The following is a 16,811-nucleotide window of genomic DNA, read 5'->3' on the forward strand; positions in this document are numbered from 1 at the left end:
CTCCTATAAGCCCAGGCACCACCCCTGCCTGCTTCTATTCACAGAGAACCCAGACCTGCCTAGGGCAGGCTGAGGACCCCTGGGGACCAACGACACAGCTGGTGTTTCAGAGCTCATTACAGCTCCTGAGGTCTTGGCTCTCAGAGGTGGCCACTACACTGTCTTAAATAACTGTTATATGTTTAATGCTGCACAGAATGAGCTTGTTTGGTACTATTAGGTTCATTATGAACCTGCATCACCAAAGTTGTAAAGTCTACAATCCCATTCAAGCCCCAAGCACCACCACCTTGTGTACTCAACGATTTAATTTAGTAAACCCTGTGCACCACGAACATTTTCATATATTCAGGATCTCCAAAATTTGAGGCAATGTAGCACAGCCCTCTGTCCCTTTGTAGTGAGTAGAGAGAAATGGCTAAGATAACCATGGCTGGATTATGTTCTAAGCTTGAAGGAAAATCTGTTCTCACCCGGGCCATATGCCCGGGGCCTTGTGATGCTGGCCAGTCCACCCTGGGACGACAGCCAGCAGAGGCTCTAGAGCTTTGAGGATGGAGGTGCCAGAGCACCACCTCTGGCACGGGCCTGGGCCCCTTTTCTGGGGAGAACACAGCATCCTCGCCCAGTCTGCATCCACCTGTGCACCTGTGTTCTTGAGATTGAAGGCAGGGCACAGCCTCCCAGTGTGACCTTGCTGTGGGCAAAATAACACACGCCAACCCTGCTTTACTATAAAAAGCTCCTTTTCATATGTAACCCTCCCTGACCCATCCATAAAGTTCTCCTCTGAGTCGGGGACATCTGCTTTGGGATGGGTTTAAAGTTTGCTGTTCTTCTGAAACTGGGCCACGAGGCTGAGGACCTGCTCAGAAGCTTTGATGTTCTTTGAGCAGAGGTAGCTGGTGCTGTTTGTGGCCGTCTCTGCTGGGTAGTACCGGTAGTTGACCATCAGGCCGCAGGAACCAGTGATGCCCTTGAGGCTCATGTCGGCCATCCAGTTGATGCGCCAGATCACAGCCCCATTCTGCAGGTGGAAGTTTGCCACGGGGTTCAGGGCGAAGCCCCGGTGCTTTTCTCCAAATAAGTACCACGCACAGAGCCTCATCAAAGGGGCCTGGAGTGCCCTGACCAGCTTTTCAGACTTGATCCACTCGCTGCTGCTGAGAAGGACCTTGAGGGTCTCATTAATGGGACCACCTGTGATCTCAGAGATTTCTTTACATTCGGCATCTGTAAACAGTTCACTCCTCCCGTGTTCCTTTCCTTGTGAGCTCAGGAGTCCGAGAAGCCACTTGGTGAATCCAGGTATAGGAGACAGGCTTGAAAATGTCCCAAGATGAGGAAACTCTTTCTGTAAGGCACGGTTGGTTGGGAAGGGAAAGTGGAGAAAACACACACAGGATTCAGCAGGTATGTCACTGAAACAGAAACGCCCCTCCATTTATCATTTAGGCATCATTAGGTGCTGCATGCTGCTGTATAGTTTCCAACACGGCATTTGCTGTGCATTAATTTTCTCCTTTCAGGGAACATTTATTAAGAACCTGACATATGCTAGGCCCTGGAGGTATCCCGAGTCCCCAGGGTGAGCCTTTACGACAGCTTCTCTATCTGAGTCATCTATCACAGTGGCAAGTCAGGAGCTGGGCCCGAAATGAGCAATAGGGGCTGCTGTGATGTGAGGCCTGATATGCAGTCTTCTGACCACAGCTTTTGCCTGTCTGGCGCACCATGCCCCTCCCAGGACTTCTCTGTGGCCAGAGCCTGGTTCGGCACTTGGCACCAAACACTCAGTGACTGTCGTGAACGAATACTTGCTTGCCTGCTCTACCACAATGCACGCGGATGGTGGGCTAGAAGGAGGGGCACCGGGTGTTTCTCCATATCAGGCAGTACATCAGGCGACACGGTTCATGGTTAAATGACAGATCTCAAGAATCATTTCATAAAAACCCAGGATTTTCTGATTAAAAATGTAATGTATGCTCACTACAGAAGAACTTTCTTTTTTTAACTTATGATGGAAACAAACAAAAAAACCCCACAGAAAACCAAAAAAACCCCATAAAAACCCTATCATCAAACACACACACACACACACACACACACACAAAAACCCCCTAACATCCTCTAGGACTCTGAGATACCTAACCTCCAGGTCTGATAAAGTGTAACTCCTCTGCTTTCTCTAGGCAGTGTTTTCCTGGCGTGAGACATTTATTTTATGTCTCTGCTTTATGAACCTGGATCATGAGCATTTTCTCATTTATCATTCAAAATTCAAAAATGTAACTGTAACAACAGAATAGTATTAAAAGATAAGACTATACCATGATTTTCCTAATTATGCTGTTTTCAATGGGCATATCGGGCAGCTCTCCTGTCTGCCTTTATGAACTGTGATGCACACACTCATGCAGGAGAATGACAGGGCTTTCTTTGGTGTTCTCCCTGGTGACTTCCCAGCGCACAGCCGAGCACAGGACCCGTGACCCCTCCTCCTCCCTCACCCCAGGATGGCTACTGGGTGGAGTGGCCAACTCTGCTCGACTCACAAGTCAAATCTGTGGGTGAATACCCAGAACCCTGGATACGGCTCTTCTGATGGCCTTTCGCCCTCTAATACACCCCCTGCTCCATTTATCAACAGCGTCAAAAAGAAGGAAATAAGAAACTTATATTAATTAGATGTGGCTTCTATCGCCTCTGGGGAAAAGGTGGCAAGAGAGTGATTCTAAATGAAGCTCATATCCATCCGAATCCTGAGTTCTCAGATTTAAGATTGATTATGAATTTAATACAAAGCACGTCAGTATTTTAATTCCATTCTGCCATTCTCCATGGAAGGGCTGCTGCTGTGGGTATCGTGCTGAAATCACCCTAAGCAGAGAGCACCACTCTCAGAGCCAATTATTAGCAATCTAATTATTTTACCTAATAATTAGATTTTGCTCACTGTAGCTCACTCAAGCCCCTTATGAGATCATTTCAGAAAGCTAGACCTGGAGTAAATATGAACATCTCTTGTAGGATGGTGAAAGGTTTTTCCCAGGGCAACAGAGGGAAGGTATTAAAAAAAACAACGAAAAAAGCCAGTGTGTTTACCTTCAAGCTGCCTGGTCTAACCTTGACCATACCTCACGGCTGACAAGGAAGCTGAGCGGTGTGGGGGCCAGTGAGGCATAGCCAGAGGGACCACAGAGTGTGCCATCCACACTGGGGGGTGGGGGGTGAAGGGGCTGGTGGTAATGAAGGCGGATAAGCACATACAAGATGAGATAGGCCCCGGCCACATGGGGTGAGTTCCCTGGAAGGGCTGATGTCCTCAGAAGATATCTTTCTCAGGACTGCCTCATCCTCCCGAGTTGTCTCCGGGCACCTGGGACATGCCAAGAGGCAATCTGGCTCTTTCCCACCCCTCCCAGCCCCCTCTAGACCCTCTCTCATCCCACAGCCCTTGCACCATGCCCACCTGCAGCTCCTTGAGCACTCGCTTGACCAGGACAGTGCCCAGCTCCACACCTTGCAGTCCAGGCTGTGTCAGGCTGATGGAGTAGAAGATGGCCGCAGAGATCTTACTCCTGTCCTCTGTCTCCGAGGGAGGACACTCCTTCACTATGGCCTAGAAAACACCACAGTGGTGATGGCAGGGCCTGGGTCCCTGGGCGGGAGCCTGGAGACCAAGGACCAGGCTCTGGAGATGGAAGGCCTGTTCCAATTTGCAATCTCTCTGGAGGCAGCAACTGCATAGCCTCCCCAGGGCTGTTTGCTCACCCTGTACCGTTCAGGTCACTTTGAACTTCTGGAAAAACAAGGAGTGTCTCCTCTGTCTTTTCCAGGCCTTTGTGATGAATCTCCTCCCCTATGGTACCCAGATCTAACCCGGGCACCCAAACCTAGCCCTAGCAGGTACACCTCTACTTTCCGGGGCTGCCCGGCATAGGCCTGCAGCTTCTAGCCCCTAGTTATTTCTGTTTCTTTGCCCAGCTCTAGATTTTTAGATTTTTCAATAGGTCACACATGCTCCTATATAGTTTTTCTCTTAGAAAATTCATCTTTCTGTGTACCTTTTTGATTTTGTGCTACAACCTTGTTTTTCCTTAGGGAAAACACACATCCATGCACGCACACATGTGCACCGCCACCCCCCCCCCCCCCCCCCCCCCCGCCCCAGCTATCTAGGAAAGACTCTTCGTCGGGGCTGATCTCATTAGCTGTGAGTTCTGAATGCAGAGATTTCTGGACCTTACCATCTGAAGGTTGCCTGACCACAGGGCAGGTGGTTACCTTTGGTCTTCTTTAATACAGGTACACCAGCTTGCTTCTCCAGAATACATCTAAGCTACTCTAACTTGCACCAGCTACATCTGACTCTTGCAGTAGGGGGTTTGGACCAGAGCCTGTGATGAGGCCTCAGAGGCTTTCTGAAATTGTGTCTGGAATAAGGGATCCCGGTCATGTCCCCCAGGGAGAAAGACCTCCAGCTTTCAACCCCTTCAGATGCTCAGAGGGTCTTTCCTGGGACTCCCTTTTTAAAAAAGATTTATTTATTTATTTATTTATTTATTTATTTATTTATTTGAGACTCCCTTTTTAAAAAAGATTTATTTACTTATTTATTTATTTATTTGAGAGAGAGAGAGAGCGCGTGCACGAACAGAGGGAGCAGTAGGCAGAGGGAGAGGGAGAAGTAGGCTCCCTGCTCAACAGGGAGCCTGATGTGGGACTTGATCCCATGACCCTGAGATGGTCACCTAAGTACCCCTTTCCTGTGACTCCTTAAAAATCAAGAACTGCTGCCATAACAAAGTGGGGTGGTAGGGCAGCCCGGGTAGCTCAGCAGTTTAGCGTCACCTTCAGTCCAGGGCCTGATCCTGGAGACCCAGGATCTAGTCCCGTGTAGGGCTCCCTGCATGGAGCCTGCTTCTCCCTCTGCCTGTGTCTCTGCCTCTCTCTCTCTGTGTCTCTCATAAATAAAATCTGAAAGAAAGAAAGAAAGAAAGAAAGAAAGAAAGAAAGAAAGAAAGGAGAAAAGAAAAGAAAAGAAAAGAAAAGAAAAGAAAAGAAAGAAAAGAAAAGAAAAGGAAAGAAAGAAAAAGAAAGAAAGGTGGATGGTGACCCAGAGGGAGGGGCACCCCTGGGGCTGTGCCATGCCCTCTCCTAGGGCTGGGCTCTGATGCAGGGCTGGGTCAGGGCGCATCTTGAGCCTGGTCTTCACCTTGTGGGTCTTCACCTTTGTCATTCCAGAACTTTGTAGGTTATCTTGTGTTCCCTATTCAAAAAGCTCCGGCAAATCTTTTTTAAAAGTATTCAAAATGCAGATGAATCTTTCTTTTGTTTTATAAGGGAGATGTGTACAATGGCAAGGAGATAAGAAGTAAACACTTAAGGAAGAAATCACAAGTTACTCCATAACCTAATGCCAAGTCCTGCTGTTAACCTTGGGGTGAACACTTCCAGTCTGTCTCATTGGCTATAGGTATGTTAACACTAACACGCGTGCGTGCATACACATGCCTGCACATGACCCCCTCCCCCATATGCCCAATCTCCCACACAGAAGGTGCTGCTCTGAGGGCTAGGTTGGAATCCTGTTTCCTCCTCACTGGTTCTGGGACTGGGGGAAAACCCCTAAGCCTCAGTCTTCTCGCACTTAAACGAGGACAGTAATACCGGGAATGATGCCTAACTTACATGGTGCTGATGGCAGGGACACAGGGGACATGTTTCAGGGGCTGATGGGCACCAAGCAAATGTTCACTCGAGATATATATAAGGAAGAGCGCACTACACATGCTAGTCTGGGATCTGAATTTTACTCCAAAGTGAGTCAAGGCTGGCTTCCTGCATCAAAACTGTAGAACAAAATCAACACAACAAAATCAACATTTAAATGCATGCATGGAGCTCCAGGGTGTGAGGATGTACCAGATGCACATGCCTTCGTTTCTTCCCTGCATCCTCTGTAGCAGGTGGTCCAGCCATCATTTCTAGCCTTTTGAAATAGTACACAATGCTGTGCTGAACAAGCGCCTGGACTCCTGGGTAAGAGCATCTCCCAGGGACAACCCCTCAGAGAGGAAATCATAGGTCGGAAAGAAGGCTCATTCTCCACTTTCATAGATGCTGCCACCTGCCCTGAGCATTTGAAGGGGATGAAAGCTGGAGGTCATTCTCCCCTGGGGGACACACCTGGGCTCCCCCATTCCAGACTCAATTTTAGAAAGCTCGTGGACTCCCAGGCCTCCAGTGTGTGAGGGCTGGCTCCCTCAGACACGAAACCTGTCAGGGAACTCCTCCCTGGTGGTCAGGAACACCTGCCCCTTGGCCTTGCTTGATTTCTCTGCCCTCTGCTACCAGGAAATGCTGCCTGTGAGCCCATCCTGGATCTGTTCTCATCTTTCCAGCTTCCTAATCAGCCATTCCTAATGCAAAGCCCCAGCCCACTGTGTCCCATGAGCTCGAAGCGACTCGGGTGTCTGTTTCCCTCACCTGCCTTTCCCTTCCTCGCGGTCTGTCCCCATCCCTAGCACCCCTGCACTGGTTCTTCTTCTGCAGCCTGCCCTCCCCGTGCTGTACCCTGCATCCTCTGGAAGGATGTAGACTTTCTCACCAACTCCATAGCAGGCCGGGCCTGTTCTCTCCACAGTCTGCTGCCTGGGGAAGAGCCCTGAGCCTGCAGAAGGCTGACTGCACAGTCTTTTAAACCTGCCCACAGGGCAGCCCTGGTGGCTCAGTGGTTTAGTACCACCTTCAGTCCAGGGACTGATCCTGGAAACCCAGATCGAGTCCCGTGTCGGGCTCCCTGCATGGAGCCTGCTTCTCCCTCTGCCTGTGTCTCTGCCTCTCTCTCTCTGTGTCTCTCATGAATAAATAAATAAAATCTTAAAAAAAAAAAAAAACACCTGCCCACAGGCACTTAACGAAGCTCAGATGCGGAAGTGAGTACCCTCTCTTCCTTAGCTACATCTTTGTTCAAAGTCATTTCCTGCAGGGGAACACCATCCTTCTCCTGAAACCGTCCCCCTACAAGGCGCCTACCCTCCATAGCTACCGAGCTCTAGCCAATTCAAAACATAAATGCCTCATGCAATGTACTCTGTAAAGGGGGATCCTGCCACGTTTTAGAAAAATGTGAGGGGCTCTGTAGGATGCTTGGCTGTACAGTGACCACCTGCAGGTACCTGGATGTTGTTGGAGATGTCACCGGTCAATGCCACATGCAGCACAATCAAGGGTTCCTCGGGGGTTGTACAGTGAGAAAAGAAGTAACATCTTCTGTATGGCCCAACGCGGCGCTTCATGTCCATCCAATTTTTCACAGGATGCACAGCCTCCGACCTGAATTAGAAAAAAGGAAGATGGTTGGACAAGTCACGAGTCAAATATCTACTGCTGATTCCTATTCATATGACTCACTAAAGTCAAATAAATCCTTCAAGTCCATCTTCAATGGACTCTTGAGGAGAATTCAAAGAAAATCATTTTAATATGAAACAGCAATGACTTAGAGGAACTCCAACTAATGACCATTTTACACAGATTGTCCTCTTATTTTTAACACTTTAAGACTAGTTTGCAGGGCCCTTGGGAAGCAGTTGTGCAGATTTTATTGTATTTTTAAAAAAGATTTTTATCTATTCATTTATTTGAGTGAGAGAGAGAGGAGGGTGAGAATCTCAAGCAGACTAACCACTGAGCATGGAGTCTGACACAGGGCTCAATCTCATGACCCTGAGATCTTGACCTGAGCAGAAACCAAGAGTCAGACACTCAAACGACTGAGCCACCCAGGTGCCCATACAGCAGATTTTAATGCAAAAAACTAGCTGCATGCTTCATGGGTGAACATCTTGGCTTTTATTCCTCTGAGTCTCCGTGGTGTGGGGGTCAGTGCTGCCAGTGTGCATCCTGGTCCCACTTGTCTAGCAACCTCCCCCAACCGCCGTATTGTTTTCAACACGTGAAATGGCAGTCTCTGGAATTTGTCATGCTTCAAAGTGCAACCTTTTGTAAGCCTTCTCTTCCTTAAGATGGCATGGAGTGTGAAGATCCTGAGATGGAAAGAGCTTCTCCTGTCTGAGGACCATGTGATATGGCAGCCTGGGCTTTCCCGTGTCCCAGGCATGCTGGCATCATGCACCATACAGCCCGTTCAGGGATTTAGCCAAGGGAGAAGTTTTCACAACTAGGGGAGATACTAGTGCACATACTCAGTCCAGTGAAGTCCTACAGCTCTGATGATGGGGCCTTGTGATGGAAAGCACAAGGACACAAGTGGGACCTCAGATGTAGGCCTGTGAGCAGAATGGTCGGTGCCCATCTGTGATCTCGACATCACCTGCCAGGACAGCCACATTTGTGAATACCGCTTGGAACCAAATGCACGTGTGGATGGAGACCGGCTTTCAGCTAACATTTAGGAAAAGTGAAAGCCTTAATACTTACTCACTGATTTTCTGCAGCACCTCACAGGGCGAGTGCCAGGTGACCCGTTCTAGGCTTAGGAAGCCCGAAGAGAACCACTCTGAGAGCATAGCCTTCAGCACTCCATTCATCTCCTGAAAGGGAGAACATAAAGTGCTGGCTTCCAGGGACAAGCGAGCAAGCCCACCTCTGCCTTGTCACCAGCTGCGCACTGGGTAAAGCAGCGAAGCAGGACACAAAAGCAGCCTGCGGGGTGGTTCCCCAAATGGCTTCTCTGCAGGACCTATCAGAGCAGGGGTGTGACATCCAGCTCTCTGTGGCCCGAGTAGGTAAGAGACCTCAAAGGGAGCACTCAATTTCAGCTGAGCTGCCCCAATCAAATGGTATGTTCTGATGCATTCACCATAGTGAACACGACTGAAAATGTGAAGTTGACAGAGCAAAGGATGGTGCGCCATGAAGGGCAGCATGGGGCTCCGGTCCTCACCATCTCAGGAACACTCTGGGATGTGCTGAAACATCATCCCTTGTTCCCCAAGAGAAACCAGTGCTGGATCCAGGTGCTACAGTTGTCAACTCTTAAGATACCTATTTTCACATCTGAACATCTCTGAAGTCGAGATGCATTTTTTTTATGTGAGTGGGTCACCGTTTCCTTGGGAGTGGTTTTCCCTACTTTAGTAAAACGTAAGTAAAATAGTGTGTCTGGCAATCAGTGCATTTGGATTTGATGAAATTATCCTAATTTTACTTCACTTATTTGTACCTGATCTACTTCTAGGAATAACATGAGCCAACTTCACCTTTCAAGCAAGAATGGCAGCAGGTGCACAGAGAGAGGAGAGGATGCAGGGGCAGACCAGGCTCAGGGTGGTGTCCATGACACACTGAACATGGAACAGCATGGGCTCCCTGCCAGCCAGAGCGAGAGGATGCCTGGGGCAGCAGACACAGCCTGTAGTTCCTCAATAGCTGCCTTCCTTTCTTCCAAATGCACAGAAGCCTTATGCTTTCAGTAGGCACATGGTGGTCCAGATTCAAGATCACACTGCAGCTAGGGGCAGTCAGAAGACTGACTTCCCACCAATCAGATACAAGCAGAAGTGTCCTGGAGCAGCTCCTGGGAATCTTAAAAAAATGGCAGGAGTATACTTTGCACATCTTTTCTTTGTTGCTCCCCATGGTTAGGACTGGATTAGCCAAGTTCTGGGTCGGGAATGCTGGCAACTCTGCCACATTTATAAGAGGAGAATGTGAGAAGTGCCTAGTTTCAGTATCAACTCAGGGTTAAGGATGAAAGAAATGGTTTGGCAAGTGAGAGCTCTCCCTCCAAGGTCTCTTGGTTCTATTTTGGGCTACTGATGGCTGTGAAATGTGACCCTGCCACATGAGATTTGGGAATGTAGGTGAAAGGGCACAAGTCCCCAAGCTCGGTGCTCACTCGGCACAGCTGTTCCGGCTGGAGGGCAGCACCGCGTGCAGCAAGGCTGCAGGAGGGGACCAAACTGCCTCTGTTTTATGCTCATCAGTTCAGCCATTGATCCAAGGCACACACACAATTGCTGGGAATGCCAGTCTGCGTGGGCTTGGTTTTCTGGACCTGCCAACTGTGGTTATCTTGGAGGACACTGTGCAGAAGGCCAGCCAACCTCCCCTTTTGGCAGAGAAAAAGCTGTCTCCCTCCCCCTCTTCTGAAGTTTTTGGCTATCGAGATCTTGTGTTTGGAATGTGCAGACAAATTAGTTGTCATTGCTCAGAAGCCCTGAGCTGGGACAGGGAGCTCGAAGCACCGGACAGGGTCCTGGTGGCACAGCTAAAACATTCTATGTAGTTTCAGCTGGTAGAAGCTGTTGTCCCCTCCGGGGGGTGGGGTGCAGCATCCTTGCCTAACTACAGATGAGGTCCTTTTCCATCTAGCTGAGCACAGAACTTAGTAGAACCAACAAGGCCACTATGTTCACTGAAAAACAGGGCAAGCCACCAAAACAGGTTGTATGAGAAAGGGTCCAATATGCCCAGACCTCACAACAGTGGGGACGCTGGCCAATCTGCTGTGCGTTTAACCCTCTCTCCTGCCCCCCATGCTTCTGTCAAGACCCGCACACCTTTCATCTCACTGGAATTTCTATGTCCAAACTGCCATCAAGAAACCTATTTTCTTAATGACAACTTTCCTCTGGGGCCCACAAGCCACTGAACAGTGCTCGGACCTCCTAGAACGGGAACTCGAGTCATCTTCAAGGGGGATTTTATCTCTAAGAAATATAACTCTTCAATCCCAATCGACTTCTGGAGAAAAACAGCTTCTAAACCACACAGCCCTCACAACCCCTACTTCTAGTAATCACAACCAGGGACAGTGACAAACTGTGCCCTCATCTGTGATTTTGAGCTATGCTGTACAGTAACCCCATGAGCGCTTCTTAGAAGAGAAGCAGGCTGACCTTGAACATGCCTTGCTGTGCAATCTCTCAGCTCACTACACAGCCAACAGGCCCATGGGTGAACCGACCTATTATCACCTCAAATCACGCCTCTACTCAGTGGGTGGCAAAGGTGGTCCTGAGACCCGGCCCCTTCCATCTCCACACAGTGCTCCCTCAATACCTGCTGTCCTGTGAAAGACACCTAATTGGCTTCCTTTTTGGCCTCAAACTTGTCAGGTACTCTAAAAATGCCACTGAATCCTACAGGTTTCAGTAAACAAGAGCCTGCCGTGGGCAGGCAACAGACCAAGTGTATTCCAGGATGGATGCTCAGCAAGCCCGCAGCAGCCCTCATGCAAACTGGTGGGTGTCCACGTGATTTCATCCAGCAAGTTCAGAGGTCAGCAGGTGCGAGAGAGTAGTACAGCTGGGACCGGGTGCCATGTGGACACTGTAAGGGCTGCTGAGATCTGGGGTGACAGCAAAGCAAGCTCCCTACTCCCCAGCATCATAGGGCACCACAAGGACCCTGAGCATTTGGGACTCCTGCTCTAAAGCTTCATGTGCCAAACTTACAGCAGTTTCTAACACTGAATTCCTCAGAGCAAAAAATTCTGTGTTGCCCCCTTTAGCTTCTATGCAAAATCCAGAATGAGGTAGAATAAATGGAATCAAAGTGGATTGCATGCACTGATTCTGGTGACAAATTACCAAATTGGAATCCAGTGACAATTGCTATAGATTAAAAAAACCCTATTCTCTGAACGATTTAAACTAAAGGGATTAAAAAAATGTTATGTGGCTATGGAGAGCAAGGGAGAAGGGAATCGATGGATTTAGAACTAACAGTTATATGCGCTAGACTGGAGGACAGGATGTCAAGGTAGAGAAATGGGAGAGGTTGACTGAGCAACTGGAAAAGGCTTCTTGTACCGGGTGTGTCCAGACCAGATGTGGAGGCAAAGGTCTGGCTATTGTTACTCCTCCTCTGCAAGAAAGGTCATTATTCCACCTTACTTTTTGCCTCTGGGTATACAATGTTTCTTCCGTGTGTGGACTGCCTTGGTTAAAAAAAAAAAAAAAACACACCTGAGGGCCTGGCATTGATGGCAGCTCAGGATCTCCCCAGAGCAAGACCCTCTGGCCCCCAAATCAAGTCTTCCTGTTACAGCTTTCAGCTGCTCTGCTCCTTCTTGCCTGCATGACAGCCAAGTTTTCCTGCATGGGGAAGAGCAAGGTGATGGATGTTTGGTAGTGTCTGACACACTGGGAGGATTTAGAACTGGATGGGTCCTTAGACATTGCTGGGGCCAACTGCTGAAACCTACCACGGGCTGTCCAGACATCTGACGCAGCGTCTCTACTGTGCAGACATGTTCCAAGCCCTCTGGGCTCCCCTGCGGGCTCAGAACTCTTGAGTGCAGCAGTCAGATGTCAAGTCAAACGGGACCAGTATGTGTGCTCTGTCCTGTGGCAGGGAACCCCAGGCCTCTCATCTCAGGTGCCATTCAACATTTGGCTACGCAAGACATTTAAAATAAGGCTCCTAGTTTTCAAGGAGCTGATCATCTAGCTGGAGTTTAGGGGATGTGTGTGGAGGAATAATACATTTCAAATGCTAAATTCTGACGTTAAGGTATAAAATCCAAGAGAGTAATAATAATAATGCACACACAAATAACAACACGGGCTACGAAGCTAAAAACTGGATGATGCCACTTTGAACGGGATTGTTGAAAAAGCTGAGTGATGAGCAGCAATTACTCTTAAGTGCCTCCCAGGCAAGAAGCACGCAGTAATGTGGGGTTGGGAACTTTCCATCAAAGAGCCAGCTTGACTGGAGTGAAGAATTGTAAAGCTGGAATGGTAAAGCTGGAAATGTCCAGGGTGGTTTGCTGTGCACCAGAAATGCCAAAGGAAAGACATTAAATGCTGATCCTTCTGGCCATGGCAGGATTGATGATTCAGTAACAAGGAAGACTGACCAGTGGCTCCAGAGAAAGATGAGTGCTGATATTACTGGTAAGCCGGAAGCTTGTAAGTTTACTCTTGTGAAAAGTAAATACGTTCACAACTAGAGAATATTAAACTCCCCATTTGGTAAGACTATGTAAAACAAAGCCATTCATTAACTGGGTTGTTTGATCTTGCCTTTGGTTTTGCACAATCAGGCAAATACTAAGAAAACTAAATCCCTTTTAGATCCAGTAAAGTCACCGGCTTCGAGAATCAACGTGTATTGACCAAGTACACAACTCTGGAGTCAAGACTGGGTTTGCGTTCCAGCTGGGCACTCTAGACACTGCACATGACCTTGATGATCTTTAATCACCTCATCTGTACAACAGGTCCCTATGGCTTGCTGAAAATGAGATGAGCCAAGTGTGCGAAAAGCACCTGCCAGCCACCAAGCCTGCTCTTAACTCTTCCCATACTAAGCTATGATGGAAACTCCTGACCAGGTGACCTTAATGCTAGGAGCATGCCTGGTATAAGATAAACACCCAATGGCTGAGTGTTGTATGGAAGGATGGATAGAAGGGTGGATGATTTTTATTCTGGGACAAGTGACATTCTACCTAATTCTCCAGGCTTCCATGCAATTAGAATCAAGCTTCAGAAGGACCACCACCTGCTTTAAGTAAATAACCCATGTGCTTGGATCAAAGACTAAACCCAAGTGGATGGGGATGCAAGCAGAGTGGAGAACATGAAGCCTCAGCCATTCAGACTGGGCCGGAGTCAGAAACGTGAGCGATTCAGACCGTGTCCCCGGATTAACATTTAGTGTCATAAATGAATCAGCCGTCATGAGTAATCAATCGCAGCACTGTTATCACTGAGCTTAACTCCATTCTTAACCATCCCCAGTATTTGTGCATCTAAGGCCAGACAGTCAAGAAAGAGGAAGTCTCTTCCAAACACCATAACTCACATGATGTGGTTATAAAAGCATAGTGCAAACCTCAGACTGAGCTGGGAGTAGATGACTGGAGACATACCTATTTGCTGGGAGCCCTTGGTCAAGTCTCCGAACCTCAGCATGTTTCCTTAACCGGCCTAAGACTGAGGCGGTGAACATAAAAATGATCATGCCAGTGTTCCAGCTTTTGAATGAATTATGACACAACCGTTCAACTGCTCAGTTTTTTAAAAGCCGACTGCACCTATAAAGGTTCTGAATGCCAGAAGCTTCCTGAAAGATTTACGTCATTTTGTTGTTGTTGTTTGTTGTTCACTAAAAGGGCAGGCTAGGGGTCCCTTCGGATTTAATACCGAAGGTAGAAGAGGACCGTATTCAACTGCCCTCAATCTTTCAGGTCGTCATAATTTCAATCCTCAAGTACGTGTTGGCGCCTAACGCGAGCTCACCGAGCTAAGCGTCTGATCGCTCAAGGACCCAACCTGGGATCATCACATTTCAGGGCTGCGCTCCGGAAGGTGCGATGGAGACCAGAGACCTCATCTCTGTGCGCTCCGCGCGGCTTCTCAAGACAACGCGCTAACGCAGAGCGGGTGCGCAGCGCACTTTGTGCCGACAGCGTCAGGGGTTTCGGAGGGCTACGGGATACTCGGCTCGCTGCTCATTCAAGTAGACCGCACAGACGGAACTCGGCTAAAATGATAAAAAGGGGGGCCTCCGTGGAGCGCACTTAACCCGGAAGGAGGCGCGGCCGGCGCGTTAGATACAGTAGGCGGTGCCGGGAGTCGCTAGGGCGCCCTCCGGGGTGAGCCCGGGGCCGGGCGCGGGTTCGGGGGCGCGGGGGCCGGCGGGGCCGGGGGGGCCGGGGGGCGGCGGGGCCCCGGGCGGGCCTTACCCGGACGTGCGGGCCCTCCAGCAGCTTGAGCGCCTGCGCCTCGAGCAGGTCGGCCCGCAGCCGCACCAGGAAGCGCACGCCGCCGTCCAGCTTGCTGATGTGGTGGAAGAGGCCGCGGTAGCGCGGCACGAGCGCGTAGCGCAGCCGGTCCTCCGCCTGCAGCAGCACGGCCGCCTCCCGCGGCTGCTCGCGCAGCTGGAGCACGCCGGCGCTCTGCTCGGCCACCTGGCCGTGGTCCACGCCGAAGCCGCGCGCCAGGCGGCTCAGCAGGTCGGCGCGCTCGGCCGCCTCGGCCAGGCCGCCGTAGAAGCTCACGAAGTCCGCGCACTGGCCCTCGGCCGGCGCCGGCGTCTTCTCGCGCAGCTCGTAGGCCGGCGTGGCGGGCACGGCGCGGCGCAGCAGCTCGTCCATGGCCCGCTCCGGGGCGCCCGCCGCCGCCGCCGCCGCCCCGCTCGACACCCGGGGTCCGCCCGGCCGCGGCGGCCGCGGGGGCAGCCGCAGCGGGAAGAGGCGCCGCGCCGTCAGCGCCGGCCCCAGGCCTCGCATGGCGCCGCACGACAGCTGCCTCCGGGGGAGGGCGCCGGCGCCGGCGCCGCGGGGCTTCCGGCTTCCGACTTCCGGCGCGCGGCGCCGCCCCTCATTGGTCGAGGCCGAGGGGGCGGGCGGAGCGGCGGCCAATCGGAGCGCAGGGCGGGGGCGGGGCGGAGCCCGGCGCGAGGCCAAGTGCGACCAAAGGTCCCCGCCCCCCCGCGGAGCTGCGGGCGTGCAGGGTGCGCGGGCCGCGCCGAGTCACCGCCGGGAGTCGCCGCCCGGAGTCGCCGCCCGGGCCGCTGAGCTCCTGCCCCGCCGCGCCCGCGCCCCGCCTGCCCCGGCGCCGAGCGCTGCCACCGCACGGTGCCTCCGACTCACCTGGGGGCACCTGTAGGAACGCGCTACACCTGCAGACTCCTGGCCCATCGCGTCTGGGGAGGAGCCTAGGAATCTGCGTGCTTGCTACCAAGTGTCCCCGGTGGTGGCAGTTCGCTGCCAGGGCAGCCTTTGTCCTAACCCGTGCTTAGGCGCTCTCCGCTCATTGCCAGGGTCTGATTATTCAAGAAATACTCCCGGAGCTGCAGCCCTCCTTTCTGCTGAGGTCGGGACCCAGGTCTCCGGCTGCCTGCGCCATAGTTTTTCTTGGATGTTAAATGGGGTTTTCCTAACCATCTTAGTCCTCAACCTGTCCCTCCATCTTTAAATAAATAAACAAACAAGTAAATAAAAAAAATAAAAAATAAGATGAATCAAATTATTTTAGAGAGAGAGCGAGCACACGTGCACGAGCAGGAGGAGGGACAGAGAGGCTGAATTCCAAGGACATGTCCCCACCTCACCCTCTACCTCCCCCCTCCCACGGAGCAGAAGGGGGGCTGATCTCACAACCCCAATATCATGATCTGAGCTGAAACCAAGAGTTGGAGGCTCAACCAGCTGACCCACCCAGGCCCCCCTGCCTCCCTCCTACGTTCATTTAACAGAGTGTTTATTCACCGCCTGGTATGTGGCAGGTCCTGTATTAGACATGGGGATAAAATAATGAGCCAGATAGAGAGCCGATGGTGCCCCATGGAGTCTACAGTCCAGTGGAGAGGATAACCTAACTATAACGTGTGATTGGTGCTAAGAAGGAAATAACCAGCGGGGAGTGACATGATCCAGCAGGGCTGGGGGGGACTATCCACTGGGAGCAGAGAGAGTCTCTGAGGAGGAGGTGGGATTTAAGCTGAGACCAGAAGCTAGTTACGGTTTGAAGGGCCGGGGGTGGGGTGGGATGAGGGGGTGGGGGTTGGAGGCGGGTCTGAGCTGTCCTATCCATTCTTCCAAGTTCAGAAGCATAGTTAAGCATAACCTCTGTCCTGCCCTTCATCCCACCGTAAGTTTTACTGATTTCTACTTTAGAAGGACTCCTGAATTCATCCCTTCTCCCTGGCCCCCCGGCACCTAGAGCCCACGTCCCTTCTCACCAGGGCCACAGCAATAACCTCTGCATTGGGTTCAGTCCTCCAATCCATTCTCTGCATCAGCTGTTGAGTGAACTTTCTAAATCACCAGTCTAACCAGGTCATTCACTTGTTTGAAAACCAAATGCTAAAAAAAAAAA

General features: G+C 50.9%; 1 protein-coding gene across 1 annotated transcript; it reads right to left on the bottom strand.

Moving 5' to 3' along the window:
* Nucleotides 1–290: 290 nt before the first annotated feature.
* Nucleotides 291–15,237, bottom strand: MLYCD (malonyl-CoA decarboxylase). Its single transcript, XM_026004852.2, has 5 exons — nt 14,675–15,237; nt 8,452–8,564; nt 7,188–7,344; nt 3,476–3,625; nt 291–1,354 (listed from the first exon to the last, which is right to left on the bottom strand). Exons 1-5 carry the CDS (start codon nt 15,218–15,220, stop codon nt 821–823), a joined length of 1,500 nt encoding a protein of 499 aa, XP_025860637.2. The 5' UTR covers nt 15,221–15,237; the 3' UTR covers nt 291–820.
* Between the last annotated feature and the right edge of the window lie 1,574 nt (nt 15,238–16,811).

Source organism: Vulpes vulpes, chromosome 12 (assembly GCF_048418805.1).
Source record: "Vulpes vulpes isolate BD-2025 chromosome 12, VulVul3, whole genome shotgun sequence".
Classification (NCBI taxonomy): domain Eukaryota; kingdom Metazoa; phylum Chordata; class Mammalia; order Carnivora; family Canidae; genus Vulpes; species Vulpes vulpes.

Bases quoted from the DNA above. Each gene is read 5' to 3' on its own strand.
- MLYCD (XM_026004852.2), bottom strand. From the start codon at position 15,220: ATGCGAGGCCTGGGGCCGGCGCTGACGGCGCGGCGCCTCTTCCCGCTG. The intron at 8,565-14,674 runs GTAAGGCCCGCC...TCTCCCTTTCAG, and splicing joins TGGAGGGCCCGCACGTCCGG to GAGATGAATGGAGTGCTGAA. The intron at 7,345-8,451 runs GTAAGTATTAAG...TTTCTAATTCAG, and splicing joins GTGCTGCAGAAAATCAGTGA to GTCGGAGGCTGTGCATCCTG.